Genomic DNA, 27,088 nt, shown 5'->3' with positions numbered 1-27,088 from the left:
CCACTGAGCCACGCCCCCAGCCCCTCACTGGGGGATTCTAGGCAGGTGCTCTACCACTGAGCCACGCCTCCAGCTCCTCTCTAGGGGATTCTAGGAAGGGGCTCTACCACTGAGCCACGCCTCAGCCCCTCCCTGGGGGATTCTAGGCAGGGGCTCTACCACTGAGCCATACCCCAAGCTCCTCACTGGAGGATTCTAGGCAGGGGCTCTTCTACTGAGCCACGCCCCCAGCCCCTCACTGGGGGATTCTAGGCAGGGTCTCTACCACTGAGCCACACCCCCAGCCCCTCACTGGGGGATTTTAGGCAGGTGCTCTACCACTGAGCCACACCCCCAGGTGTCAGAGCCATCTAGGAAAGGCTAAAGACAGGCAAATAAATTTTCTGGAGAAGGCCTAGCGTGTTGCATGGTCTGCAGTGGGTGAGCTCAGTGAGGCAAGGTCCAAGAGACTTCATGTCAGGACTGCTTCTCTCTGCCAATATGCCTTTCCTGCCACTATTACATAGCCTAATGATTCCCGGGCATTCGCCCACCCTATTGGGCAGACTTTCTGCAGATCAACATGAAGATGTATTCTCATGCAGTAATGCTGTGTAGACAAACTGATGGTTTCATAATTCCTAATAAGGATTTTATAGAATTCCTAAATTTATACAAGTAATCTCAAATTCTGTATGGTATAAAAGCTGCGAATAAGCGCTCTGCAAACCTTCATGTGTCACGTGTTAATTGCACTGAAAAAGAAAGCAATCTTGGAACAAATTTACGATCAAGGAAAACATTCCTTCTAGGTTAGGTTTGAGACCATTATCAGGTAACTAATGGTCATAAACTGGGAATGGACAATTCATTGTAGGTGCGAGGACAGAAAATAAATGATGGACTAGTCTATGTATACAGGACTTCAAAATAATAAGACACAAGACAGGTAATTTGTCTTTTGATAAGACCATGCTAACTTGTGACATAAAAAATATTGCTTTGAACTTATAATAATGAACTTATGGGGGGGCTAGTAACAGATAATGAATGTTTAGTGAGATGCTAGTCTTAATGGAAAGATTATAAACAATTCTGCTGTTATTCCTTAAATTTTATCGACTTATGACATGAATTCTTGCCTTAAATTTACTACGAACTTATTGGAACGTAAAAGTATCTAGAAAATCATGTAATCAATTATCCTGTTGTAACAGTTCTACCTGATAGTTATACAAGGTAATATTTTTACACAAAGTATATATACCGAGAACAGAAATAAAGGCTTGTTGGAGCTTCTTTTTCTGCCTTATCCAGAGTTAGTGTTTTCTGCAAGCCTGATTTTTTTTTTCCTTTTCCTTCTTTCATATTTCCTCTTCTTTTCTCTCTGGCTCATTAAGAGTTAACAAACTGCAAGCCTCTGGCCTGGCCAGCAAGGGGTCCCTGAGCTAGAGAGAAAAGAGCCCCGCACCTAAAAGTTTTTTACCCAATCCCCTGCTGCCAACAGCAGGAGTTAACTGGCAGAAACCAGTGGCTTTTAGCCACAGAATTGCCAGAGAGAGTTAAGTTCCCAGAACAGTAAGAGAGAGCTACAAGACTAGAGATTATCAGTCTTTGGCCTTTGTCCAATGCTGTGTTCCAATGCAGTATCTGTGAGGGCCTCACTGGGGGATTCTAGGCAAGTGCTCTACCACTGAGCCACGCCCCCAGCCCCTCCCTGGGGGATTCTAGGCAGGTGCTCTACCGCTGAGCCATGCATGCCCCCAGCCTCTCACTGGAGGATTCTAGGCAGGGGCTCTACCACTGAGCCACGCCCCCAGCCCCTCCCTGGGGGATTCTAGGCAGGGGCTCTACCACTGAGCCACGCCCCCAGCCCCTCCCTGGGGGATTCTAGGCAGGGTTCTACCACTGAGCCACGCCCCCAGCCCCTCCCTGGGGGATTCTAGGCAGGGGCTCTACCACTGGGCCACGCCCCCAGCCCCTCCCTGGGGGATTCTAGGCAGGGGCTCTACCACTGAGCCACGCCCCCAGCCCCTCCCTGGGGGATTCTAGGCAGGGTTCTACCACTGAGCCACACCCGTAGCCCTTTGGTACTGATCCTCTACCTCGCTCTCTTAGATGACAGTGTTACAGACCTGTGCCTCCCCTCTTGTCTCTCTCCACAGACTTTTGAAGACTGTCACTTAGGAGACTTCCCAGGACTCCCAATAGCCGCAAGCAAGTTCAATGGCTCCCCTTTGCTCTGTCATCAATATGGTGTAGGCAAGAAAAATAAATGCATTTCCATTGATACAGAGCTCCTGGGAAATCAATGGCAAGCTGGACACTGGGTTGGGGGTGTGGTTCAGTAGCTCAGAGCATGCCAACCATGGGTTAGGCACTGAGAATCATCTCTAGAACTGCAAAAATAAATGACTAAATAACCGAGTAAGCATAGCACGTGTTGTCATTTTTGTTGTAGTTACTTATTCTCACTCTTTCGCCTGGCTGGCCTAGAACCCACTATGTAGACCAAGCTGGTCCTGAACTCACAGATCTGCCTGCCTTTGCCCATGCTGGGATTAAGGGTGTGTGTCATCACCACGCAGCTCCATAAACTTCTCTAACAAACAAAGAACCAGGGTCAGGTTTGGAGAGGACAAGTGATAATTGCTAATTGGTACACCACTTCATTTTGAGATGATAACACATTCCCCCAAACCCATTGAGGGATAGGGGTAAAGTACCAACCTAGCACACATGAGACCCAGGGTTCTGCCCGAAGCATGGCATAGACCAGGTGTGGTGGTGCACAGCTATAATGCCAGCACTTGAGAAGTGGAGACCGGAGCATCAGAAGTTCAAGGTTCAGCTATGTAGGGAGTGCAAGGCTAGCCTGAGGTACATGAGATTGTCTCAGAAACAATTAAACAACTTGCTATACCTATACTTAAAAATGGTGGTTAATTTTTCCCTTTTCTGAGGTTTCTCAATGTAGCCCTGTCTGTCCTGGAACTCAGAGATCCACCTGCCTCTGCCTCCTGAGTACTGGGATTAAAGGTGTGATTCATCACTGCTTGGTAACTGGTGGTTAATTTTTGAAAACTTATTGCTTTTGGGTATTTTACCTGCATATCTGTCCGTGTACCATGTGTGCGCCTGATGCTCATAGATGCCAGAAGAGGGCATTAGATCTTTTGGAATTGGAGTTCAGATGGTTGTGAGCCACTATGTGGTACTAGGAATTGAACCCAGGTTCCCTGGAAGTTCAGTTTGTGCTTTTAACCACCGAGCCATCTTTTTAGCCCTCAAAAGGATGAATTTTCAGATAATTGAATGATATTTAAATTTAAAAATGAAAAAAAAAATGATAGAGAGATGGCTGAGCATTTAAGAGCACTTACTACTCTCACAAAGGACCTGGCTTTGGTTCCCAGCACCCCTATGGTAGCCCACGATGATCTGCAACTCTGGTTCCAGAGACTCTGATGCCTTTTATGGGCTTCTACCGGCATCTGAATGCATGTGGTGTGCATACATATATTCAGGTATGCACACATACACATTAGCTAAATAAAGAATATTTTTGTATGAAGAAAATTAAAAAGAAAGAAAAATGGGGGAAAAAAAGATCAGGCATGATGTCATTCCTATAATCCCAGCATTTGGGAAGCCTGCATGTAGCAGGAGCCTCATAAATTTGAGGTTAGCCTAGGCTATATTAGGAGTCCCTATCTCCATCCCCTTCCCCGCAACAGTGGATAGCTCAGTAGGTAAACATGCTTGCACCAAGCCTGCCCACCTGAGTGTAATTTCTGGAACCCACAGGTAGAAGGTAGAACTGACTTGTACAGGTTGCCTCCTGATCTTTACACCCATGCTCTGGCATGTGTGTGTATGTACATATACACAACAAAGCAGTAAATGTAAAAAGTAAAAAGAGACTACCACCACCACCACCACCAAAACCTCCAAATCTCAAAAACCAACCAACCAACCAACTAACCAACCAACCCAACCAACTAACCAACCAACTAACCAAACAACCCAACCAACCAACCAACCCAAACAACCCACCTACCCACCCATTAACCAACCAACCAACCAACCCAACCAACCCACCCGACCACCCACCCACCCACCCACTAACTAACCAACCAACCAACCAACCCAAGCTACCCACCCACCCACCCACCCAAGCAACCAATCAACCAACCAACCCACCAACTAATCAACCAACCAAACAACCAAACCACCAACTAACCAAACAACCAACCCCAACCAACCCAACCAACCAACCAAAAAAAACCCTATAAAAACATGAAAAGTTTTTTGTTTTCTTATAAAACAACAAAGAAAATAGAAAAAGGAATACGGAGCGAGGGAGGCGGAGCGAGGGAGGTAGAGCGAGGGAGGTGGCCCAGCTTGGAGGTAGCCCAGCTTGGGGGACAGACACTTACCAAGGAAGCCCTCCTCATCTACAATGATGGTGTAATCCTCAGGAGTCTCTGTCAGACTGAAAAACTTGCACCTGAGGAAAAAATACACAAGAATAACTGGTCAGTAGGGGGAGGTCCTCTGATGAGCCACATATAAGCCCCTCCCTGGGGGATTCTAGGCAGGGGCTCTACCACTGAGCCACGCCCCCAGCCCCTCACTGGAGGATTCTAGGCAGGGGCTCTACCATTGAGCCCCCCTCCCCAGCCTCTCACTGGAGGATTCTAGGCAGGGGCTCTACTACTGAGCCACGCCCCCAGCCCCTCCCTGGGGGATTCTAGGCAGGGGCTCTACACTAAGCCACGCCCCCACCCCCTCACTGGAGGATTCTAGGCAGGGGCTCTACCACTGAGCCATGCCCCCAGCCCCTCCCTGGGGATTCTAGGCAGGGGCTCTACCACTAAGCTACACTGTCAAGTCCCTAGTGTACTTTCTGGTATGTGGTAATGGCTGCAAAATCCACATCTGTGTCAAGCCCAAAGAACTATCTACTAAGAAGGGTGACTTTTTTTTTTTTTGAGACAGTCTCTTGTAGCCCAGGCTAGCCCCCAACTCATTCATCATTCACATTAACAATGCTGACCTGCAATTCCCAATCCTCTACCCACAAAGGGCTGGGATTACAGATGTGTACCACCATCACTGGCTAAGAGCGATGCTTGCTCTGCATAAATTATCTATCACAATCCTGATCTTCGAGGAGCTGAACAGATGGCTCTGTGGTTAAGAGTCCTTACTGCTCTTATAGAGGACTTGGGTTTGATTCTAAGCAGCCATAACAAGTGACTTACCATTGCCTGTAGCTCCAGTTCCAGCAGGGCCAACTACCTCTGACGGCCATGTGATACACATAAACTCACACAGGCACATTCATACACATACCAAATACATAAATAAATCCTGAAACCAAACGACCAGCCAATGAAGCCAATTTTCACAAAAGTGCCAGTTTGGGGGTAGGGGGTACACATTCCTTGTCTTGTGGATTTCCTGCGTAGGCCCCAGCACACACTCAACTCCCTTGCAGCCCCTTCCTTTTTCGTTTATTTGTGTCTATGCACATGTGAACAGGCAGTGGTGCACATGTGGATGCCAGAGGCCAACTTGCAGGGCCAGGTTCTGCTCTTTTTCTGTGGATTGAACTCAGGTCATTAGACTTAGCCGTAGTCACTTTCACCCACTGAGCCATCTTGACAGCCCTCTTTGGTTTCTCAGGGTCATCTCTGTCCATGTCTGCTTCAAAGCCAATGTGGAACTCTGTTGTTGTTGTTGAGACAGGGTTTCTCTGTGTAGCCTGACTGTCCTGGAACTCACTCTGTAGACCCGGCTGGCCTCGAACTCAGAAATCTGCCTGCCTCTGACTCCCAGGTGCTGGGATTAAAGGCATGCGCCACCACTGCCCTGGCCTGTGATTCTTATCTAGAAAAACACAATATATAATGGCCTCAAAGAATAGTAGCAAACTATCGCATTATAAGTGGCTATCGGTATTCTTGTGGGGTTCCTTCATCGAAGCCCTGCATCCCCAGAGAGAAACTTGAAGCTCTCAGTTTCCAGATGGTTGAAGCAGGTGCATGCTGGGAGGGATGGAGCCTCCCAGCTGCCCGAGAGTCTGGTATTCAGGAATGGGCAAGACACTTACTCCAGTCACCCTCAGGGCTGTAGGGACACTCCAGAAATAGACCGGACACATCGGTCTAGAGGGCATAAACAACCAGCAGACGGCAACCAGGCCCTCTGTGGACGTGAGGTATAAATAAATAAGTTGTTAAAGTGACATGTCCCAGGGGGCCAGCCAGCTGTTGAATGTCCATCTCAATTCAATGTGCATACTAGCTCAGAGAGGACCTTTTGGACCTGCTCTAACTGGTCACCAAGTGCCCTGTGTCTGTGAGCTTCACTTCACCTGACCCTGGAGGGCAGCAGTTCTCAACCTGTGGGGTGGCATATCAGATGTCCTGCATATCAGATGTTTACCTTATGACTCATAACAGCAGCAAAATTACAGTTATGAAGTAGCAATGAAGTAAGTTTATGGTTGCGGGGGCCACCAAAACAGGAGGAACTGTATTAAAGGGTCATAGCATTAGGAAGGTTGAGAAGCGCTGCTCTAGGACATTCAGATCTGTCTCCTCATTGCTGCTGGTGTATGCATGTATGGGATATATATACACATGTGTCCTGATGCATGTGCCTGTATGTATGAGAGGCCAGGGGAGGGTGTTGGCTGTCCTCCTCCATCAGTCACATTATTCCTTTGTGACAGGGTCTCTCTGGAACTTGGAGCTCCCATCATTTTGGTTGGGTTGGAAGCCAGCAAACAAGCCCCAGCGAACTCCTGTCTCTGTACCTGCAACCCCTACCTCAGGCACTTCAGGGAAGGGCCATACCTGACTTGACTGGGTGCTAGGATCTAAGCTCAGGTCTTCAGGGCTACGCACAGACCCCGGAGAGCCTGGAGATTACAGCAATCCCCCTGCTTCAGCTTCTTAGGTGCTAGGATTACATGTATGAATTACCATATCTTCCTTTTTCTTTCTTTTTTTTGGGGGTGTGTGTGTGTGTGAGTGTGTGCGGACCAGGTTTTAAGATTTATTTAGTTACGTATGTATTATGCATGTAGGTGTGCCACACTGAGCGTGTGGAGCTCAGAGGACAATATTTTGGGAGTGGTTTCTTTTTTTGTATCATGTGGGATTGAACTCAGGTCATCAGGCTTGGTGGCTAGTGCTTTTTCCCACTGAGCCATCTCATCAGCCCTACCACTACCACCTTTGTTTCTTTGCCCCCCTCCCCGACTCCCTCCCCATCCCTCCACCCCACTGCTGTCTCACCCTGGATGTCCTGGAACTTATTATGTAGACCAGGCTGGCCTCAGACTCAAGAGTTCCATCTGCCTCTGGCCTCCCGACTGCTGGGACTAAAGGCCTTTGCCATCATCACTCAGAATATTCCTTCTTTTCTTGTGACAGAGTCTCTCATTGGCCTGGAGCTCATTAAGGAGGCCAGGTACCTGATGGGCCAAGGAGTGAGTCCAGAGCTCCCATTCTCTATATCCCCATATTGAGGTTATGAGCATGTGACAGTATACTCAGACTTTTAAGTGGGAGCTCTGTGACCCAAGTCAGTCCTCGCATTTACACAGCAAGCACTTGACTGAGCCAGCCTCCTCTTTCCTCCTGCCTCTCCTGACTCCCCAGCCCCTTGGTCACACTCTTCCACTGCCCACCCACCTATCTTCTTAGCTCCATGTCTTCCGATGCTGTTCTTCCCACCCTACCCTCCTTTGTCATTTTCTGTTCATCTGTATTACCTCAGTCAAGCACCAGGGGGGCAGAGTACTAGTCAGAGCCATCTCCTTTTCTTCACTAATGGGACTCCACAGTCTGAAGCTCTCGTTATTAGGACTGGAGGACAGTGGGGGTGGAGGTTTGGGTTGATCATGCATCACAATGTGTTGGAAAGTCTGTCCATATTGTGTATGTGAAGACCTTCCTTGCCTATCTAGGCAGGGGCTCTCTACCACCGAGTCACGCCCCCAGCCCCTCTCTGGGAGATTCTAGGCCGGGGCTCCATCACTGAGCCACGCCCCCAGCCCCTCACTGGGGGATTCTAGGCAGGGGCTCTACCACTGAGCCACGCCCCCAGCCCCTCATTGGGGGATTCTAGGCAGGGCTCTACCACTGAGTCATGTCCCCAGCCCCTCACTGGGGGATTCTAGGCAGGGGCTCTACCACTGAGCCACGCCCCAGCCCCTCACTGGGGGATTCTAGGCAGGGCTCTACCACTGAGCCACACCCCCAGCCCCTCACTGGGGGTCTAGGCAGGTGCTCTAATCACTCAGCCATACCTCTAGCCCTTCATGGGGAAGGATTCTAGGTAGCCGCTCTAATGCTGAGCCACACCTCCAGATCCTTAATCGGGGATTCTAGACAGGTGGTCTACCACAGAGCCAAGACCCCCTAGAGGATTCAAGGTGAAAGCCACACTCCCAGCTTGTATCTGTTCCTGTCTTTGCCTTGTCCTGGGTGAGTTCAAGGTGCTCAATGTCTCCTCCCCTCTCCTGATGGGACTGGAGACCCAATGAATTTCCCATGCTCTTTGCTCCGCACAACAGTCCAGTCATCCCCCTAAGGATGCCCAATTTTCTGTCAACGCAGGAAGATAAGAAGCACACTAGAAGTCAACTCCTGCCGTTGAGCAATCTGTGGTCCTGTGGCCATCTCCCCACAACCCAGACACTATTAACTGCAAATGACATTCCCTGGAGGGCCCAGCTCGGGTGTTGCCTGAGGCTGTTGACCGGTTGCCTAGTAACTGAAGTGCCTTGTTCTCTAGGTCAGTGCCACTCAAACTCCCTGTTTGGCTGATGGCCAGCTCTTTTAGCTGTCTGTCTGTTGAAGCCCCTTCGTCTGTCCCATCATCAAATGACCTTCATTACTCTTTTAGCCTAGACATTTCCTCCCTCAGACTTGACCCCATTCCCTATCCATCCAGCCCTCTAAGCACCCACCCTACCCTGAGACAGGCTTCTTCTGTGTAGCCCTGGCTGCTCTGGGACTCGCTCTATAGACTAGGCTGTTCTTGAACTCAGAAAGATTCCACATGCCCCTGCCTTCCACGGGCTGGAATTCAGGCGTGTTCCACCGTGCTGGGCTTAGCACCCTTAATTTGCATGCTATAGGTATCTACTGAGGGTCCCTCTCAAACCCCTGCAGCCATGTGCCTCGTTTTAAAGAATCTTGTCCTTCACGAACCATCACTTCACCCTGGCTTCTTCCCTTCCCAGGACTCAACTTTTCTCCAAATGAAAAAGTTTATTCAGAGACATTTATTTGATGCGTTTGAGCGTTTTGTCTGCATGTGTATGTTTGTGTATTCCCTATAGGCTCGATGCCCAAAGAAGTCGGAAGAGGGCATCGGATCTCCTGGAGCTGGAGGTATCGTTGGCTCTGAACTGCTAATGTGGGTGCTGGGACTAGAACCTGAGTCCTGTCAAGGAACAGCAAGTGCCCTGAGCTATCTCTTCATTAAAAAAGAAAAAGATTGCCAGGTGGTGGTGCCACATGCCTTTAATCCCAGCACTTGGGAGGCAGAGGCAGGCAGATTCTGAGTTCGAGGCCAGCCTGGTCTACAGAGTGAGTTCCAGGACAGCCAGGGTTACACAGAGAAACCCTGTCTCGAAAAAAACAAAAACAAAAAAAAAAGAAAAACAAAAAGATTTATTTTATTTGTAGTTATGAGTTTGTGTGTGGGGTCTGTGCTTGTTGAATGCTAGTGACCACGAAGACCAGAAGAGGGTGTTGGATCCACTAATGCTGGAGTTACAAGCAGTTGTGAGCTGGCTAACATGGGTGTTGAGCCACTTCTCCAGGCTCAGGATTCCTCCGTTCTAAAAAAGGTTGTCCGTCCTCCACATCTCTTCCTCAGGATGCGCGTCTAAAGCCACCACCTGGATGAGGGCTTTTTTCCACCCAGTAACCTGCACATGCCACAGCTGATGTCCATGACCTATGATTGGTCCCCTAGCTAGCTGCCCAGACAGAGCCTTTCTGGAAGCCACGCGTCTCCTGCCTTCTCAGGGATGGTAACTGTTCCCTGAAGGGACTTCTCTCCAGTGGGTGACGGCTCTGGAGCCGCCTCCGAGGGCCTTGCTAGCCTTGGACCATCCACCCTCCCTCTTCCATCCCGGGCTTCCTCCAGGTCCTGCTGCGCTCTTTATGCTTTCCAGCCTGATTGCCTACTGCTAACTGTCTTAAAAGCACTGACCTTCTCTCCTACCCTCTCTCCGGCTTCATCTTCCTCCTTATCCCCTCCTCCTATTTATTTATTTATTTATTTATTTATTTATTTATTTATTTATTTATTTATTTTGAGACAGGGTTTCTCTGTGTAGCCCTGACTGTCCTGGAACTCACTCTGTAGACCAGGCTAGCCTCGAACTCAGAAATCCACCTGCCTCTGCCTCCCAAGTGCTGGGATTAAAGGCGTGTGCACCACCGCCTGGCCAGGCCAGCTCTTACACAAAGGTCTCATATCCACTCTCTCCCTGTTACCTGCCTCACAATGAACTTGGAAGATCACTGAGCCTGCAGGAGGCCACACTAAAGACAGCAACCCTTAGGAGATTGACATACAGTCACTCAAGTCAGTTGGTCTTCAAAATTCTACAGCTGCTCCCTTTGGGCCCGACTGGAGCCAACTACCCGGTCAAAACCAAGGCCCATGGCTGCCCGGATCAGGGGCCCAGGCGCTGAGTCACCTCTGAGAACATTCCTATCTTCAATCAGTGTGGCCGCCTGGCTGGCCAGCCTGACTGCCTCTGGAAATCCGATCTGTTTACTCTCAGCTTCTTCACCCAGCAGAATGAGGCCCCTCACTAGGGCCTCTCCTCAGGGCATCCTGGGCCACAAGTCCCCAAGCCTTGGCCAGGCCAGGCCCTGTTTCTGAAACACATCTGCAGCCAGAAGGCAGAGAGGGAGGGTGAACTGGAGACCATATCAGCAAGAAAGACATCTCAGAGATGTATGGACCCAATAAACGTAGCCGAACGAAGAGACGTCTAAGTGCTCATTTAATTAGTGGACCAGTTTATCACAAGGTCCCCGTGGAAACCACAGGAGGCTAAGGCTTACCTGGGCAAGAGTGCTCAATCTGCGAGCATAAGGATCTGGGATTGGATACCCGGCACCCATGTGAAAAGGCAGCCATGGTTATGCATGCCTATAACCCTGGCACTGAGGGACAGAGACTTGCAATCCCAGGAGCTTAACGTTCAATGGAAGATCCTATCTCAGGGTAATAAGATGGAGACTGATAGAGGATAAAGTGCTCAATGTCCTGAGACGCTTTCTGCGTGAGCATGAGGGCACGGCAGTGGTGGCGCATGCCTTTAATCCTAGCACTTGGGAGGCAGAAGCAGGAAGATTTCTGAGTTCAAGGCCAGCCTGGTCTACAGAGTGAGTTCCAGGACAGCCAGGGCTATACCCTGTCTTGAAACACCCCCCCTCCAAAAAAAAAGGAAAAATCTTTAAAATCTTGTGTATATTTGTGTCTGTCTGTCTGTGCACACAAGTGCAAGTGCACATGGAGGCCAGAAGAGGGCAATGGATCTCCCAGAGCTGGAGTTACAGGAGCTGTGAGTCACCTGACACTGGTGTTGGGAACGAACCTGGGGTTCTCTGTAAGAGCAGCAAGGGCTTTTATTCATAGAGCCATTTCTCTAGTTCCCTCTGGTTCTTGGTTCTGTCTCTTGGACCTTCTCTAGGTGGCTAGTGGTCCTCAGAGAGGAGCCACATAGTTCATCTTCCAGCACTGACATTTAGACCCCAGTAGCGGAGAATTTAAGTGGAGAAGTGGCCAGGAGGACAAATGAGATACCACACTGGTGTTTAGTACCAGGCCCAGGATGGTGTTTATTGCTGTGGGCAACAAGTATTTTCTCTTTTCTTTTCTCTTCTCTTCTTTCTCTCTTCTCTACTTCCTTCCTAGCATGGGTTGCCATACCTAGCTTCTGAAATTATTTTTCTTCTGTTATTTTAAGTGGGATAAAATAAAAAATAAACAATAGAGGACATGAAGTTGGAGGTGCTGGTGTGCAGAACAGGAAAGAGGACAAGTGGGGGTAGATGAGTGGGGGTGTGCATGATTATGACACACTGTATACATGTATGAAGTCCTCAAAGAATACATAGAAGTGCTAAAAGTCTTTATTAACTCCACCAATTCTGCTCCATAAAAAAAAAAAAGATTTCTGAATGTATCCAAGGATCAATGCACTAGTGATGTCAAGACCTCCAAGATACGATCACTACCCCAAAACCCTAGCAGCCGGCAATCAACCTTTAACACACACACACACACACACACACACACACACACACAGACTGGCTGGAGATGTAGATCAGTTGGGAGAGTGCTTGCTTAGCATGATAAAGCCTTGAGTTCTATCTCTAATACCCCATAAACTAAGTGTGGTGGTGCACCCCTGTGACCCCAACACTGGGAAGGTAGAGAGAGGCAGGAAGATCAGAAGTTCAAGGTTATCCATGGCAACACTATGAGTTGAGACTAGCCTGGGCTACATTAACAAACTATAGCTATAGTTAATAGGTACAGACTTAAATTTCCACCCATCCATGAATCTATGTGTTTGTGGATATAGGTTTTTCATCCATCCATCCACCCACCTATCTGTTCATTCATCTATCCATCCATCCATCCCTCCATCTATTCACCTACTTGTACATCCATCCATCTATCCTCCCACCCACCCGTCTATCCACCCACTTGTACATCCATCAACCTACCTGTCCATCCATCCATCCATCCATCCATCTATCCATCCATCCACATATCTATCCATTATTTATCCACCTGCCTACTTGTCTATTTTTCATCCATTAATTAATAACCAGTCTATTAGTCATCCATCCATCCATCCATCCATCTGTCCATCTAGATTAGTTTTGTTAGACAATTATGACACATTTCTGTATTATCAATAGGTTATTAGTGACTTTGGTACTCAGAAGTCCCAGAACAGGCTACATGCAGGGTGGAGAACTAGGGAAGCTGGTCCATGGATCAGTCTAGTGTGAAGACCTCAGATCCAGAAGACTCACTGTTTCAGATGTTGGGATCTAAGGGCTGGACACCATGGAGTCCTGATGTCCGAGGACAGGAGAAAAGCATCCTAGCTTCAAAATCAAATTTTCTCTTTTTTTTTTCTGGATAAGCTTTCTTCTTACAAAGCCATGTCTCTCCACCCCACCCCTCACTGAGGATGATAGGCAAATTTTTAACACCCAGTTCTCACTAGGGATTCTAGATAAGTTTTCTACACTAAGCACGCCCCAACCCCCTTACTGGGGGATTCTAGGCAGGGGCTATATACTGAGTCAGCTTTTTTATTTTTTATTTTTTTTTTTTGACAGAGTCTTACTAAGTTACCAAGGCTGGTCTTGAATTACAATCCTCCCCCTCAGCCTCATGTGTAGCCCAGGCTGGCCTTGAATTACAATCTTCCCATCAGCCTCATGTGTAGTTGGGATATCAGCCTTTTAAAACAGTTTCTAAATTGTGGTAAAGCATGTAGAATGTATACCTTGCCATCCTAACTCTCGGCACAGTCCTGTGGCAGAAGGGACTGCCACCGTTGTGTAACCAGGAAGGCCACCTGGCTCCAGAACTCCTTCATCTGCAGAACTGAAACCCAACACCCTTAAGCAATAATTCTGTGCCCCTCCTCCACCCCCTGGCAAGCACACACTGCCCTCATATATTGTCCCTATTATTATTTTTAGTAACTGTTTCTTTTGTAAAGATTTAACGGTCACACACGCTTGTGAGTGTAGATATCCATGGAGACCAGAAGAGGGCATCAGATCCTCCAAGCTGGACTCAGGTATTTATGAGTAGCCCTTGGTAAGACTTGGAACAGAATTCAGGTCTTCTGTAGGGGCACCCAGTTCCCCCTCACCCTCTGCCTCCTGGAGACAGGGTGTTACTGTTACTGTGTATCCCTGGCTGTCCTAGCTGTCCTGGGACTCAAAGAGGTCCACTTGTAAATGCTAGGATTAAAGGCATATGCCACTATGCCCAGTTACAGTAAGTATTCTTAACTGCTCAGCCATCTCTCCAACCCCTCTGATTATTTTTGAGGCAGGGTCTGCCATAGTCCAGGCTGGCCTCAAACTCAAGATGTAGCTAAGAATGACCTTCTGTTACCTCATAAGTGCCTGGGACTCCACATCTGCCTAATTTGTCTCTATAAATTGAGTTACTCCGAGAACTTCACAAAAGTAACACAGACTGCTAAACTGTCCTCCCTCCCACATTGGCTGATACCCCTCAGCATCATGTTCTAAAGGTTCATCCCGGCTGTGCCAACTGTCAGCATGTCCTTCCTGAAGGGTAGATAGTATTGCTCCATGCCTGGGCATGTTTATGCATTCACCTGTTGATTGAATCTTGGGCTTCTTCCCTGGTTTGACTTTTGTGAATCAAGCTGCTGGGAATATGAAAGTACAGGCTCCACATGATCCTTCTTCCAGTTCTTCTGGATGTATACCCAGAAGTGCAAAGGCAATTTATTTTTTCCCTCTCAGATTTGATACACACACACACACACACACACACACACACACACACACACGTGCTTACTTATGTGTATGCATATGTATGTATGTATGTATGTATGTATGTATGTATGATTTATGCACACATGTGTGTGGAGGCCAGAAGAGGGCTTCAGATGCTCTGGAGCAGCAGTTGTGAGCTGCTTTGTGGTCGTTGGCAACAGAACTCAGGTCCTCTGCAAGAGCAGCAAGTACTCTTAACTTGTTTGAGACAGGATCCTGTTATGTAGCCCAAGCTGGCGTTGTTCAATTCACTCTGTAGATCAGGCTGGCCTCTGTAGACCAGGCTGGCCTTAAACTCCTAAGCACTGGGATGTTGAATCTAGACAATTGTGTTCCACCATTCTTAGTTCTCTATTAACATTAAAAAAATATTTCTTCATATTTATGTGTGTCTGTATGTGTGGGCACGCATCCCATGGTACATGTGTGAAGCTCACAGGACAACCTGTGGGAGCTGGTTCTCTATTTCCATCCCGTGGTCTCCAGATATTGAACACAAGCCATAAGGTGCCCTTACCCTCAAAGCCATCTTGCCAGTTCTACTTTAAAGTCTTTGGAGAAATACTAAAAAGCATTTTACATACCCACCAATATCGTGTGAGGGTTCCACCTCTCTACCTCCTCACCAATCTTTTATTCATTTAATGTTTACTGTTTGGGTTTTTTTTAAAATGTAAATTACATGCACTCGGGTGTCTGTGTTTGAGTACCCCCTGGAGTTGCCACAGGCAGTTGTGAGCTGCCCAGCATGGGTGCTGGGGATTGAACTTGGATACTCTGGAAGAGCAGCAAACGCTTTAACCACTGAACTCTCTCCAGCTTGTTTTCTATTCTCAATAATTGCTGTGTGAAGGGGGTGAGTGAGGCCCCACCTCTCCACAGGCAGCTCCTCTTCACCCCGTGTCTTTTGTTTTTCTCTAAGAAAGGGTATTATGTAGTCCAGGCTGGCTTTCCTACTTACTCCATGTTACCAACAATGACCTTGAACTCTTGATTCTCCTCCTCTCCACCTCCTCCTGCCTCCACCTCCTGCATGCTGAGATGCGTTGGGGATGGAACTCATGCTTCATACACTCTAGGCAAGCATCTAGGAACATCCCCAGTCCCCATGTGGGTCTTAGCAAATAACAGGATACTCTACCAGGCAGCAAAAGAAAATGTTCCTCCCTGGAAGAGGGGAAGGAAAAAGAAATCATTGTCAGTGGTACCTTTCGGCAGAGTGACAAAGACGACCGTGGTCTCCAAAAAGCTGAGAAATGCTAGAACAAACGGTGCTCAACAGAGACTTTTTTCTTCTTTTCTTTCTTTTTTTTTTTTTTCTTCGGTGTCTCAAGACAGGATTTCTATGTGTAGCCCTGGCTGTCCTGGAACTCACTCTGTAGACCAGGCTGGCTTCAAACTCAGAAATCTGCTTGCCTCTGCCTTCCAACTACTTGGATTAAAGGCGTGTGCCACCAATGCCTGGCCTAGACCTTGACTTTCAAATCAAATTAGTTGGTCCTTTCTCTCTTCTCTTTGGAGACAAGTCTTGCCATGGAACCCAGGCTGGTCTTGAACCTGTGATCCTCCTGCCTCAACCTCTTGAGGACTGAGTGTCCTCACAACATGGCGGCTGGCTTCCTACCAAGCAAAGGCTCCAAGGGGTAGTGAGCACTAGGAAGACTATTCTTTATGACCTAGCCAAACCCAGAGTCCCCGTGGCACACACTGAAGGCTGAGAGAGGGAGGGGAGCTATAGCATTTGCATGCAGAGTATCAGAGCTGTTACAGATCTTAGCACGAATTCAGAAACTGGATGTGGTGCGGGGTGTATGTAGTTTCAGCCCATGGGAGGGGGAGGCAGGAAGATTATAAATTCAAGGCCATCTTTACCTACATAGCTAGTTTGAGTCCAGCTTGGATGACAGGAGACCTTGTCTCAGAAGGAAACAAGCCTATCTCAGATGTTTTCAAATAGGGTCTGTGGGAGACAGGTAGGACAAAAAGGTATGATTAAAATGCCAGGCATGACAGTCAATCTTAACATGAAAATGACTGGTCCAAGAGGCACTTAAGAGATTGGTAACGTGCATCTAGGTGCATCTGTGAGGGCATATTGGAGACATATAGGTCATGAGGGCTCTGACCTTCTCAATGACTTAATCCACTGATGGCTTGAAAATCTGAATAGAGGGACAGTGAGATAGCTCAGCAAGTAAAGGCACTTGCCACCAAGCCTGACGATCTGAATTTGATCCTGGGGTCTGCATGGTAGAAAGAACCGACTCCCATCAGCTGTCTTCTCACCCTCTGACTTTCACATGCATGCAGTGGTGTATGCAGAATACATTTACACACAATACATACACACATATAATATGAATAGATGATTGTGAGGTGATAGAGCTGCAGAAGGTGGGCCTGGGTGGAGAGAGTAGATGGGGGTCGTGGTCTTGGAAGCTCTATCCTGCTTTAGTTCTGTCCTGTTAGAGCTCCACTCTTTTACCTGGTCCGCCATGATGTCAACAGCTTCACCACCTGCTCCTATGGCCACACCCACCCCACCATGATGGATCAAGACCTCTGAATCCACAGGAAAATAACCTCTCTATGCTGCCTGTTTATGTTGGGTATTTGACATAACTATGATTAAACTACCATGCCAGGTAAGGAATGTGAGCTTGAAGCAAAAGGCCAGGCTGAGTCTAAGATGGTAATTCTTCTAAACACATACACATGTGCTGCGTGTGTGCAGATGCATGCATGCATGCATGGTAGTTTGAATAGGAACAGCCTCCAAAGGCTCGCCGATTATGATGAGCCTTGATGATGATGATGCTTGGTCATTAGGGGGTGGCACTATTTGACAGGGATTAGGAGGTGTGGCCTGTTGGAGTAGGCGTGGCTTTGATTGAGGAAGTCTGTCATTGGGGGTGGGCTTTGGGCCTTTCAAATGCTCAAGCCAGGCCCATTGTCTCTCTCTTCCTGCTGCCTGCTGATCTGTATGTGGAATTCTCAGTTACCTCTCCAGCACCATGTCTACCTGCATTTCTCCATGCTTCCCGCCATGAAGATAATGAGCTAAGAAACCTCTGAGGATGTAGGCCAGCTCCAACTCAATGCTTCCCTTTATCAGAACTGCTGTGGTCATGGTGTCTCCTCACAGCTACAGAACACTGACTAAGACAGTGTATGTGCACGAGTATGTGTGTTCCCGTGTAACATGGAGGGTTGCCCACCTTGTTCCTTGGAGTCATTTGTGTGGTCCCTCATTTGTGTGGTCGCTCACTAAATAGGCCAGGCTGGCTGGCTAGCCAGGCCCAGGAGCCAACCTTTTTTTTTGGTAAAATTTAGGTTCTAGGGATCAAACTCAGTTCTAGCACAGGGCTGGAGAGATGGCTCAGTGGTTAAGAGCACTGAGTGCTCTTCCAGAGGTCCTGAGTTCAATTCCTAGCAACCACATGGTTGCTCACAACCACCTGTAATGGGATCTCATGCCCTCTTCTGGTGTGTCTGAAGACAGCTACTGTGCACTCAGATACATAAAATAAATAAATGAATCTTAAGAAAAAAAAAAGAGAGAATTCTAGCACAGCAGAGATAATTAACATCTGGAATTGGTCTTTACCTGGACATTCCTTCTAAGGGGGCCTCTGTCAAGCCTGTGGGGTGTTACCTTCTACCATGGGCAGAGGCCATCTGTTCTTTTGTTTGTTTGTTTTGAGGGACAGTGTGTGAATGTGTGCACGCACATGTGTATGATGTGTGAATGGTATATACACATGAGCATGTGTAGGTGGTATATGCATATGTGTGTTCATACATGTATAGTGTGCATGATGTGTACATCATCTATGCATGCATCATATATGCATGCATGTGTGCTGTATGTATATGTGTACATATGTAAATGTACATATGGGCCCAAGCTTGCTGTTTACTGTGTTGTCTTGCTTTTCCATCTTATTCATTGCAGCAGGGTCTCTCAGTAAAACCCAAAGCTTGTCAATATGGCTAGTTTGGCTGCTGGCTTATTCTGGGGATCCTGTTTCTGTCTCCAAGGCTGAGGTTCCAGGTGGGCTATCACACTCACCCAGCATTTGTACGGGTTCTGGGGACCTGAACTTGGATCCTCATGCTTGCATGACAAAGCATTTAACTTCTGAGTCATCTCTCCATCATTCTGCTCAGTGGACTGAATTCCTTTTATTCTTTTGTGCATTGCCTAAAACACGGCATTTGCATGCTGTTGGCTTTGTGTGTGTACTCAGGTACACACACAAATGTACCATGCACTCAGTTGTACCAACCCAGGCTGTGGCTTGCACTAGGTGCAAGCTGGTAGTGTGCACCTTGAAGATATCACTTTCTACCCCTTAAGCCTTTGCTCACTGTCCTTGCCACCATACAACCTAGCTGCACAGATGACCTGGGCTGGGCCAGAAGCAGCCAGATTCCTCTGGGGCTTCCCATGTGCACTCATCACCTGCATCCCTCTCCTGATCTATTTCATGCTCACCCATTCCTGCCTCTACCCAGCTGTGATGTGCCTTCCCCCGCCCCTAGCACCTCCTGACATCTTCCCACGCTGAGCCGATCCTGATTTAGATGGAGTTGCCTCCTCCAGCAAGCCTGACCTGTTTGCAGCTCTTAAGCCCTAGGAAATTGTGGATGTCCTACTTCAATGACCAATGACTTCCAAAGGTAGAGGCAGGATCTGTGCTTAGCATTGTCTTGAGTCAGAACAGAGCTGGATGCATAAGGAACTGGTTCTGTACATGCAGACTGGAGTCAGCCAGCACTTGTTGACATAGTATTCTCTCTGTGATGCTAAGAGGGAACCAGGCTCCATGTGTGTGTGTGTGTGTGTGTGTGTGTGTGTGTGTGTGTATACCTTGGGCATTGTTACTTAGGAACCATCTTCCTTGTTTATCTCTTTTTAAAAAAGAATAGTTATGTGTTTATTTACTGCTTGTGTTCCTGGGTGGTCAGAAGCCTGCAGAGAGGTCAAAAGATGGTATCCTAGAACTGAAGTCAGAGGCTGTTGTGAATTACCAGGTAGGTGCTGGGAACCGAACCTCTACAAGAGCCACAATCACTCTTAAATTGTTTTCCTATGTGTAATGTGTGGCGTGGAGTCGTGCTTAACTTATTACACGGGTGCTAGGGATTTGAACTCAGGTCCTCATGCTTCTACAACAAGGACTGTTACCCACCGAGCCATCTCTCCAGCCCCCTATCTTCATGTGTTAAAGATAAAGTGTCTTACTGGGATCTGGGCCCTTCTGTTGGGCTGACTGACTGGTGAATGAACTCTGGGATCCACTTGTTCTTGCTTCCCTAGTGCGCATCACCACTCCTGGATATTTTTATGTGGGACTTGGGGCTTGAACTCAGGTCCTTACACTTGCATGACAAGCACTTTGCCCACTAAAGCCATCTCATTACATTCTCACTGCAGCCTTGACAATGAGCATGTTCCCAGGTTCTATATACAGATAGCATTGACAGGGCAGGTCAAATGTCTTGTCTGTGATCATACCTGCCAGGCGTGGTTGTATTGAGTTTCTCCTGGAAGCTTCCTGGGGCTAGCCCATCTTTCCCTAAATGTACTGAGGCACTGACCTCAGCTCAATGCACCGAGGAAAGTGATAAAGTAATATTTTGTATAGTTTTAAGCTTTTCTCCATAATGCTCTCCCCACCCCTCCCAGGGTTTCTCTGTGTAGCCCCGGCTGTCCTGGAACTCACAGAGATCCACTTACCTCTGTCTCCTGGATGCTAGGATTAAAGGCCTGTACTACCACCACCCAGTACCATGCCTGCTTCTTTAGTCAATGGTATCCACCACAGTTTGTTGGCAAGACCTTAATATAACAGTAATGCTGGGACTCAGCACAGGACAGTATGCACCAGAGACCTTAAATGTATGCCCAATCCAGGTGGCAGTTCTGGGGTTTCCTATAGCTATGGGCATTCAAATGAAGTGGGCTTTTGTTTTGTTTTTGTAGCACAGTTGTTTCTGTAGACTCAAGTTCATACTTCTCTTGCTTCAGTTTTCCAATCCCTGGAATTCTGGGCCCATGCCACCATGCCTGGTAAGAAATGTGCTTTCTAAGGAAAGATGGTTCTAAGCACATGTGGCACTTAAAGGTAGCAATAGACTGGGATCATAAAGTGCTTGCCCTGCAAACCTGATTTCAAATTCCCTGCCCATAGGTCAAAAGCCAAACATGGCGGTGCATGCCTTTGATCTCAGATCTGGGAAGGTGGGATAGGATCCTTAGGTTCACTGGCCAGCCAGACTAGGAGAATTGGAGAACTTGAGGTTCAGTGAGAGACTATGCCTCAAAAATAAGGTGGAGAGCAATAGAGGAAGGTACTGGGTGTGGGCCTCTGGCTTCTAACTACTGGGACAATAGGCATGTGCCACCACGTTAGAGCACCTGTCTAGAATCCTCTAGTGAGGGCTGAGGGAGTTCCTTAGGGGTATTGGGTCTGCCTACAATTCCCCTAGTGAGGGTTTGAGGGTGTTCCTCAGTGATAGCAGGCTTGCCTAGAATCCCCCAGTGAGAGGCTGGGGTGTGGCTCAGTGGTAGAGCCCCTGCCTAGAATCCCCCAGGGAGGGGCTGGGGGCATGGCTCAGTGATAGAGCCCCTGCCTAGAATTCCCCAGTGAAGGGCTGGGGCGTGGCTCAGTGGTAGAGCCCCTGCCTAGAATCCCCCAGTGAGGGGCTGGGGGCGTGGCTCAGTGATAGAGCCCCTGCCTAGAATCCCCCAGTGAGAGGCTGGGGGTGTGGCTCAATGGTAGACCTGCCTAGAATCCCCCAATGAGGGGCCGGGGCGTGGCTCAGGAATAGCACCTACATGCATATATGCACACACAAGTATACACCAGACAGACAGACAGACACACACACACACACACACACAGACACACACAAAAGCAACAGCAATGTTGCCTTACAGTTGTGGCCTTGGCTATCAAGAGGTTCCTAGTGATAGGAGTCAGGCCAGCTTGGGCATCTGGCTGGGTGCTTGGAGTAACAGATCTGCTGACTCAACTTCTTGGGTTTAAACCACAGCCCCCTCCCCTTGAAAGACCCCTCCCCTGGGTCCTTCCTGTTTTGTTCCTGACTGGTAGAACTGGACTTCCTGCTCCTCAGGTCTGCTGGATGGCTGAAGCAGCCTAACTGATCAGAGGATCCCAGAAGCACCTGGCCTGTACTCTTCTTGTCAGAGAACTCCATTTCCAGAAGTGCCTGGCTATTAGAAAAAGAGGGAGAAGGCTGACTGATCTCTGGTCTCACCAACCAGGTCCAGGGTTCCCAGGCTGTCTCCCAAGCTTGGCTGAGGCTAGCCACAAACTCTAGAGAAGGTGCAGGCAAGTGAGGCAGACAGGCTGTAGTGTGGTTAGGGGGAATCACATGCTGTGTGTCCCCAAACCTCCGTCCACTGTGGTCATCCTCCACCACCTGGATGTGCACACCTGCCAAGGAATCCTCCCACTCTCTAGGCTAGAAAGGTTCTAGGAGTCAGTCCCAGCTGAAAGAGGTGAGTCCTGATTGGTCCATGGTGGTGGTGGGGAGGGCTCATGCATAGTCACGTGGCACAGCTCCAACCAATAAACTGAGGAGGTCTGTGCAAGGCTTAGGAGAATGGGCCTATATATTTTGTTAGAGGACAATTGTGCTAGCTCTAGCTGGGTTTCTCACAGTGTGTAATAAAGATCACTCAGCCACTCCACAGGGTATCCTGTATTATCCTAAAGATGGTCAGTCAGGAAGGCAGCAAAACAAAGGTCCTGATGACATCATCATATCACCGCATTAAATGATATTGAACAGCCCAGCTCCTAGCTCCTTTTTGGTGGCCCTGGGGGTATAACCCTTTCAGAGTAATTAAGCCACACCCCCAGCCCCTCACTGGGGGATTCTAGGCAGGGGCTCTACCACTGAGCCACGCCCCACCTGTTACTGTTAGATTTTAGGCAGGTGCTCTACTTCGGAGCTACACCCCTATCTTTTTTTTTTTTTTTTGCCTCTTCATTTTCAGACAGGGTCATACGAAGTTGGCCAGGCTGCTGCTAGACTCCTTTTGTAGCTCAAGCAAGCCTTGAACTTGTGATCCTCCTGCTTCCTATGTATTTGAATGACTGGCTTACACCATCAGGCCCAGCATAATGCTTTTCTCTTTAGTCTCTTGACAATTTCATACATATATTTAATGTGCTGCTGTCACTTTCAAGTCCCATTATCCTCTCTTATCTTCCTCCTCCTCATACTGAGCCTTCTCTTTGTACAGACACATTATCCCTCATCAACTCTACCTACTTCCTTAGGGTCCATCTTAAACATTCCTTCCTCACAGCAATGGTTCTTAACCCCCATTGCAAGGGGGGCGTGTCATAATCGGACATCCTATATATCAGATATTTACATTACGACTCATAACAGCAGCAAAACTACAGCTATGAAGTAGCAATGAAATTAATTGTATGGTTGCAGGGGTCACCACACCATAAGGAACTGCATTAAAGGGCTACAGCATTAGGAAGGTTGAGAACCATGGGTCACTGCTTCTCGGTTCTGCTCAAGTAACAACCTGCCGTACTCTGTCTTCTGGGTTAGAAATTTCCATGCCAAGAGCAATTTTTAAACTGTTTATCATATTTTCTAAATTATGTGTACCTGTGTGGGCACACACATGTGCGTGCAGGTACCTATAGAGGCCAGAAGAGGGCATCATATCCCCTGGGTCTGGAGTTACAGGTGGTTGTGAGCCACCCACTGGGAATCGAACTTGGGTCCTCTAGAAGATCAGAATGTGTTCTTAATAACTGAGCCTTCTTTCTAGCCCTCCACCCCAGAGCATTCTCATATCCCCACTATCTCTTAAGATTTGGTTGTAAGATGTCCTCCATAGGCTTGAACACTTGGCCCTTGAAGAGAACTCATGGCACTGTTTTGGGAGGTCGAAGAACCTTTAGGGTATGGAGCCTCACTGGAAGAAGTGAGTCACTGTGGGCAGGCCTGGAAGCTTACAATAGCTGGGCTCCTACTTCCTGTTTGTCCTCTGCTTCCTGGCCTGCCAGGATGTGAGAAATATTAGCGATGTTCTCGGTTATGATTGCCGCCCGTGCCTCCCCCCACCCTCTGTACGTGCGTGCCTGCCATAATAGACTACTGTCACACTGTGAGTCAAAGCAAACTTCCTCTGTCAAGCTCTTTTGTCTGGCATTTTGTCACAGCTCTGCGAAAAGTTCGCTGACACACGTCTCCTTCCCACACCATATTGTATATACAGTGGCAGAAGTTATTTATTTTCATGTTTACATATGGGGGTATGTGTGTGTGTGCGTGCACATGCACGCATGCATGCACACACATGTGTATGCTCACATGGAGACCAAGGTTGGCGTCAGGTTATCCTCCTCCATTTGCTTCCCACCCTCTCCTTTTTCTTCCCCACCCTGCCCCTTTTCTGAGTCAGAGTCTCTTCTAACCCTGACGTTCACTGCCTCCCCCACCCCCTTTAAAGTTTTATTTTTTAGTGTGTGTGTGTGCGTGTGTGTGTGCGCGCGTGCACGCGCGTGTACATGACTGCAGGTCAGAAGATGGCATTAGATCTCCCGGAGCAAGCATTACAAGTGCTTATGAACCACTTAATGTGGGTGCTGGGAACCGAACTCGGGTCCTCTGCAAGAGTAGCATGCGTTCTTTGCCACTGAGCTGCCTCTCAAGCCTCCAGTCTATTTTTTTTTTTTAAATGTAAGAACTGGGGATCCCGACTCAGTCATATTTGCACACAGGTACTTTACCAATGGAGCCATCTCCCCAGGTCTGAAAAAGCTACTCTTGACTTAGTCATATACTGTGAAGAGGTAAAGAAATCCAGCTGCGGAGAATAAGAGGAAATAAACCTAGGTGTACCATACAGCTTCAGCCAGGGGTGGAAACTCATTCCTAGTACTTAAAGGATGGAAAAGGGCAGTTATCCCAAGTTTGAGGTCAGCCTAGGCTATACAGTGAGTTCTAGGAAATGGGGGTGAGGGCAGAGAGAGAGAGAGAGAGAGAGAGAGAGAGAGAGAGAGAGACAGACAGACAGACAGACAGACAGACAGAGAAAGAGACAGCGACACAGAGAGACACAGAGAGACACAGAGAGGAAGAAGAAGAAGAAGGAGAGGAGGAGGAAGAGGAGGGGCAAGAGGAGAGGAGAAGAGAGGGGAGGAGAGATATGGGGTTGGGGATTTAGCTCAGTGGTAGAACCCTTGCCTAGCAAGCCAAGGTCCTGTATTTGGTCCTCAGCTCTGAAAAAAAAAAAAAGACAAAATAACAAGAATATGACAGAGAATCAATGAATGAACATACTTGGACAGGAAGTATAGGGACTTGAGCCAAGCTGTTCCCTACCTCTGCCCTGACTATGCTGTTTTGCATGTGCTTAGGGACTGTGTAGTGGATTTTAGAGGTTTGACAGTATTTCTGAGGAGGTACCTGGGGACTGGCCGACATGAGGTATGCCTTGCAGAAGTGGGCTGTGGCTACCCCGCTCCAGCCTTCCCTCACAAAAGATACACCCGAGGACTACTGGGTTAAAGAATCAGAAAAATGAAGAAGTTGGATGGGGTATGCCAGGCCTTAGGAGGATGAGGCAGAAAAATTCTGAGTTCAAGGCTTGTCTTGGCTACAGAGTGTATTCAAGGTCAGCCTGAGCACTTTAGTGAGGCCGGGTATCAAAATAAAACCTGAAAGGCCAGAGGTGTAACTCAGTGGTAGAGCCCCTGCCTAGAATCCCCCAGTGAGGGGCTGGGGGCGTGGCTCAGTGGTAGAGCCCCTGCCTAGAATCCCCCAGTGAGGGGCTGGGGGCGTGGCTTAGTGGTAGAGCCCCTGCCTAGAATCCTCCAGTGAGGGGCTGGGGGAGTGGCTTAGTGGTAGAATACACTTGCCTTGTATGCAGGAGGCCCTGAGTCCAATCCTCAGTGCTGTAAAAAAGAAAGAGGGCACAAAGGAACACGTGAAGGTCAGTGGTTTGATCCTGTGCTCTTGCCTCTTTCTGAACAGCACACTGCAAGCAGAAAGGCTGGTGGCACTCCTGAATATGAGGTTCCTTTGTAACCTGTGCTGGCAAAAACAGAGCTTAATCCACAGAGAGGTAGCCTCAAATCTTGGGCTCGCTCCCTGATCTCATGACCTTGAGCAAGTTAATCCCTGAGCCCCCAGTGGCTTTTTTGAAAAAGCTATGCCAGTGAGTTGTCATTCCCTTTATACACTAGGATATATGCCGGTACTTGTAGACTGGATCCCCCTTGCTGCCTAATTCCTACTAAGACACTGCATATGATCTAAAGCCTTTCTCCTTCAGGTGGGCCCCCAGGCCTCCCTAGCCGCTCTTCCATTCCCTCTCTTTCTTTATTCAGAATTATGCATATATGCTTATATATGTGTGGACACATTAGTGCAGGTACCTGCAGAGGTCAGGAGAGGGCATTGGACTTCGTGAAGCTGGAGTTACTGGAGGTTGTGAGCCACCTGGCATGGGTCCGGGGAAACAAACTAGGTTCCCCACAAGGGCAGCAAGCAGTCTTAACTGCTGAGCCATCTCTCCAGGCCTGGGCTTCCTTTTTTTCTAGCCTGCTGGACCATGTTTCTTGACTTCAGCTTTCCAAACTATGATTGTGCCTTTCCTTCCCGGGACTGGGTGCTTAGCTCTGCAGAGGGACGGGTAGCCCCATCTCTACAGAGGGAAGCCTATGTCTACTCTGGGCTCAGCAGCATCCAGGCACCAACCGAGTGTCTTCGAGTACCATTCTCTGCCTCATATTCTACCTGCTCCACCCCCAAGGAGACACCTGAGAGAAGGGTGGGGGAGAAGAGAGAGAGAGAGAGAGAGAGAGAGAGAGAGAGAGAGAGGAAGTGACTAAGTCTGCGAGGAGGGTGGAGGCAGGGGAGTGCTTGGGGAGGCTTCAGGGTGACGTCACTAATCTTGAGGGCTGAAGTGGAACTGACAGGGGTGTAGGGGACATTCCAGGAAGAGATGAATGATGTGCAGATGTGAAGAGGGAAGAGAAGGCAGGCGAGGGACCCTTACTAGTGTATCTGCTTGGGGGAGACAGGTGGAGACAAAGATTCTGGATCCAGATTCTCCCAAAAGGCCCTGGACGCCACGGCAAGGAGCCTGGCCCTGTAGAAACAGGGACTGAAACAGTTTCAACAGGCAGTGAATGTTCCAGGGAGTCAGCGTTTGGAGGAGGTCAGTGCTAATAGGAACCTGGACCGCAGTGGAGGGGAGAAGAGTCAAGAATCACTATGCGCGTGGCTTGCTGCTGTAAATAACTTAATAGCTATACACCAACACTCCTTTAGAGACATAGCTGGTTTTAAATATGCATTGAATGACCCACTCCCAGCAAGCAGCTCCTTGGAAAAGAAGTGGGCCTGCCTGTGCTATGTCCATTTCACAGAGGGAGGGAGAGAGGGAGAGGGAGAAGGAGAGGGAGAGGGAGAGGGAG

At 48.4% G+C, this 27,088-nt stretch overlaps 1 protein-coding gene and 1 long non-coding RNA gene across 2 annotated transcripts in view; one reads left to right on the top strand and one right to left on the bottom strand.

Annotated features, from left to right (window-relative positions):
- Nucleotides 1–2,406, top strand: part of LOC116068505 — a 4,444-nt gene extending 2,038 nt beyond the window's left edge. Inside the window, exon 2 of the long non-coding RNA XR_004109606.1 lies at nucleotides 2,145–2,406. This is a non-coding gene — a long non-coding RNA (uncharacterized LOC116068505). The remainder of the gene's footprint in view (nucleotides 1–2,144) is intronic.
- Nucleotides 1–27,088, bottom strand: part of Castor2 (cytosolic arginine sensor for mTORC1 subunit 2) — a 41,610-nt gene that overhangs the window by 11,770 nt on the left and 2,752 nt on the right. The window contains exon 2 of the mRNA XM_031338145.1: nucleotides 4,419–4,489. Coding sequence (XP_031194005.1) covers nucleotides 4,419–4,489 — 71 coding nt within the window. The remainder of the gene's footprint in view (nucleotides 1–4,418; nucleotides 4,490–27,088) is intronic.

This window comes from Mastomys coucha, unplaced genomic scaffold (assembly GCF_008632895.1).
Source record: "Mastomys coucha isolate ucsf_1 unplaced genomic scaffold, UCSF_Mcou_1 pScaffold22, whole genome shotgun sequence".
Classification (NCBI taxonomy): domain Eukaryota; kingdom Metazoa; phylum Chordata; class Mammalia; order Rodentia; family Muridae; genus Mastomys; species Mastomys coucha.
Note: the sequence above shows the minus strand (reverse complement) of the source record. Positions and strands in the feature narration are given on the sequence as shown.